Genomic DNA, 1,653 nt, shown 5'->3' with positions numbered 1-1,653 from the left:
CCGCGGGCGCGGGCGACGTCGCGACGCTCGCCGTCGACAGCCGCCTCTGCGAGGAGAACCCGCACAACTTCACGGGCCTCGACATCGGCGTCGAGACCGTCGTCCAGGGCGGCGCGACGGAGCAGCAGACCGTGCACCTCGCGCTCGACGGCGGCTACCTCGAGGGCTCCTACTACCAGCTCCAGTACGGCAACGAGCGCACGGCCTGCCTCGACTGGGGCGCGCCAGCCGAGGACGTCCAGGACGCGCTCAACGCGCTCACGACGCTCACGGACGCGCGCGTCGCCGTCGACGTCGACATCACGCCCCTCGACGGCTACCCGTCGTTCCAGCCCAACTACATCCTGCGCTCGTCGAACTCGTCGAACACGTTCAAGATGGACCGCGCGGGCAACCGCGACCGCCGGCCGCGCTTCGACGGCAAGGTCTTCGTCGGCGACCGCATCCGCGTCAACGGCACGACGGGCGTCTACACGGTCATGGAGGTGCTCGACGACGGCTACGCGCTGCGCCTCAGCGACAAGTTCTCCGCCGCGGCCCACCTCTCCGTCGACGCCGTCGCGCTCTACAAGGTCGCGGACGCCGTCACGGTGAAGAAGGGCGGCATCGGCAACGCGACGGTCGCCAAGACCGTCGTCCAGGTCGTCGCGGACGCGCAGTTCTACGCGAGCTCCGAGAACACCAAGGGCCTCTTCAAGCTCCAGGTGACCCACGACGGCGAGGTCAAGCAGACGTCGTGCATCGACTACGCGGCGACCGCCGAGGAGGTCCAGACGGCCTTCGACTCGCTCCTCTTCGACCTCAACGCCGACGGCCTCGTCAACGACGAGAACCACGTCACGGTCACGCGCTCCGGCGACGGCGGCGTCGCGAGCGGCCACGGCTACGAGTACCTCTTCGAGATGACGGGCCCGGACAACAACCGCGACGCCTACGGCTACGGCGGCGCGACGAGCTCGATCCTCGGCTCCAACGCGCCGAAGATCGAGGTCGTCGCCGTCGGCTCCGAGTTCGGCTGCCAGGACGCGCTCGGCCCCGAGGAGAAGCTCGACGCCACGGCGACGACGAAGCACAACTCGACGCGCGTCGAGCTCAGCGCGAACGCGGCGCTCTACGTCGCGCCGGGCGACCGCATCCGCATCGGCGACTCGTCGGACCCGTTCATGATCTACACCGTCGCCGAGACCGCGACGTTCCTCAGCAAGTACTGGATCGAGCTCACGCTCCCCTTCGACTGCGGCAACTCGACGCACGGCTCGGGCCCCATCTACGGCCTGACGAACGGCTGCGGCAGCGGCAAGACGATCCACAAGTCGCTCGCGGGCGCGCCGTCCTTCGCCGTCCGCGAGGTCGTCTCCGGCGCGGACGTCTTCGAGTACGACGTCTACTTCGTCGGCCCCCACCTCGCCGACGTCGACGCGCTCGAGGTCGTCAACGAGGCCACGGGCGAGTGCCTCGACTGGAGCCACTACGGCGGCCGCGCGCGCGACGCGCGCGTGTCGACCGTCGTGCCCGGCGGCTCGCTCGAGGTCCAGACGCTCACGCTGGCCACGGACAGCGCGTACGCCAAGCCCGCGCCGGGCGGCGAGTACTACGCGTTCTTCATCAACCACTACACGATGGTCACGGCCTCGTCCACGGGCCTCGGCAACG

The 1,653-nt window shown here is 69.8% G+C and overlaps 1 protein-coding gene across 1 annotated transcript in view; it reads left to right on the top strand.

The window, feature by feature from the left end:
- The window catches only part of AURANDRAFT_69139 (hypothetical protein), a gene marked incomplete at both ends in the record, with an annotated part of 3,636 nt that continues 1,983 nt past the window's right edge, over window positions 1-1,653 (top strand). The window contains one exon of the mRNA XM_009044891.1: window positions 1-1,633. Coding sequence (XP_009043139.1) covers window positions 1-1,633 — 1,633 coding nt within the window. The remainder of the gene's footprint in view (window positions 1,634-1,653) is intronic.

This window comes from Aureococcus anophagefferens (genome assembly GCF_000186865.1).
Source record: "Aureococcus anophagefferens unplaced genomic scaffold AURANscaffold_986, whole genome shotgun sequence".
NCBI lineage: Eukaryota > Pelagophyceae > Pelagomonadales > Pelagomonadaceae > Aureococcus > Aureococcus anophagefferens.
Note: the sequence above shows the minus strand (reverse complement) of the source record. Positions and strands in the feature narration are given on the sequence as shown.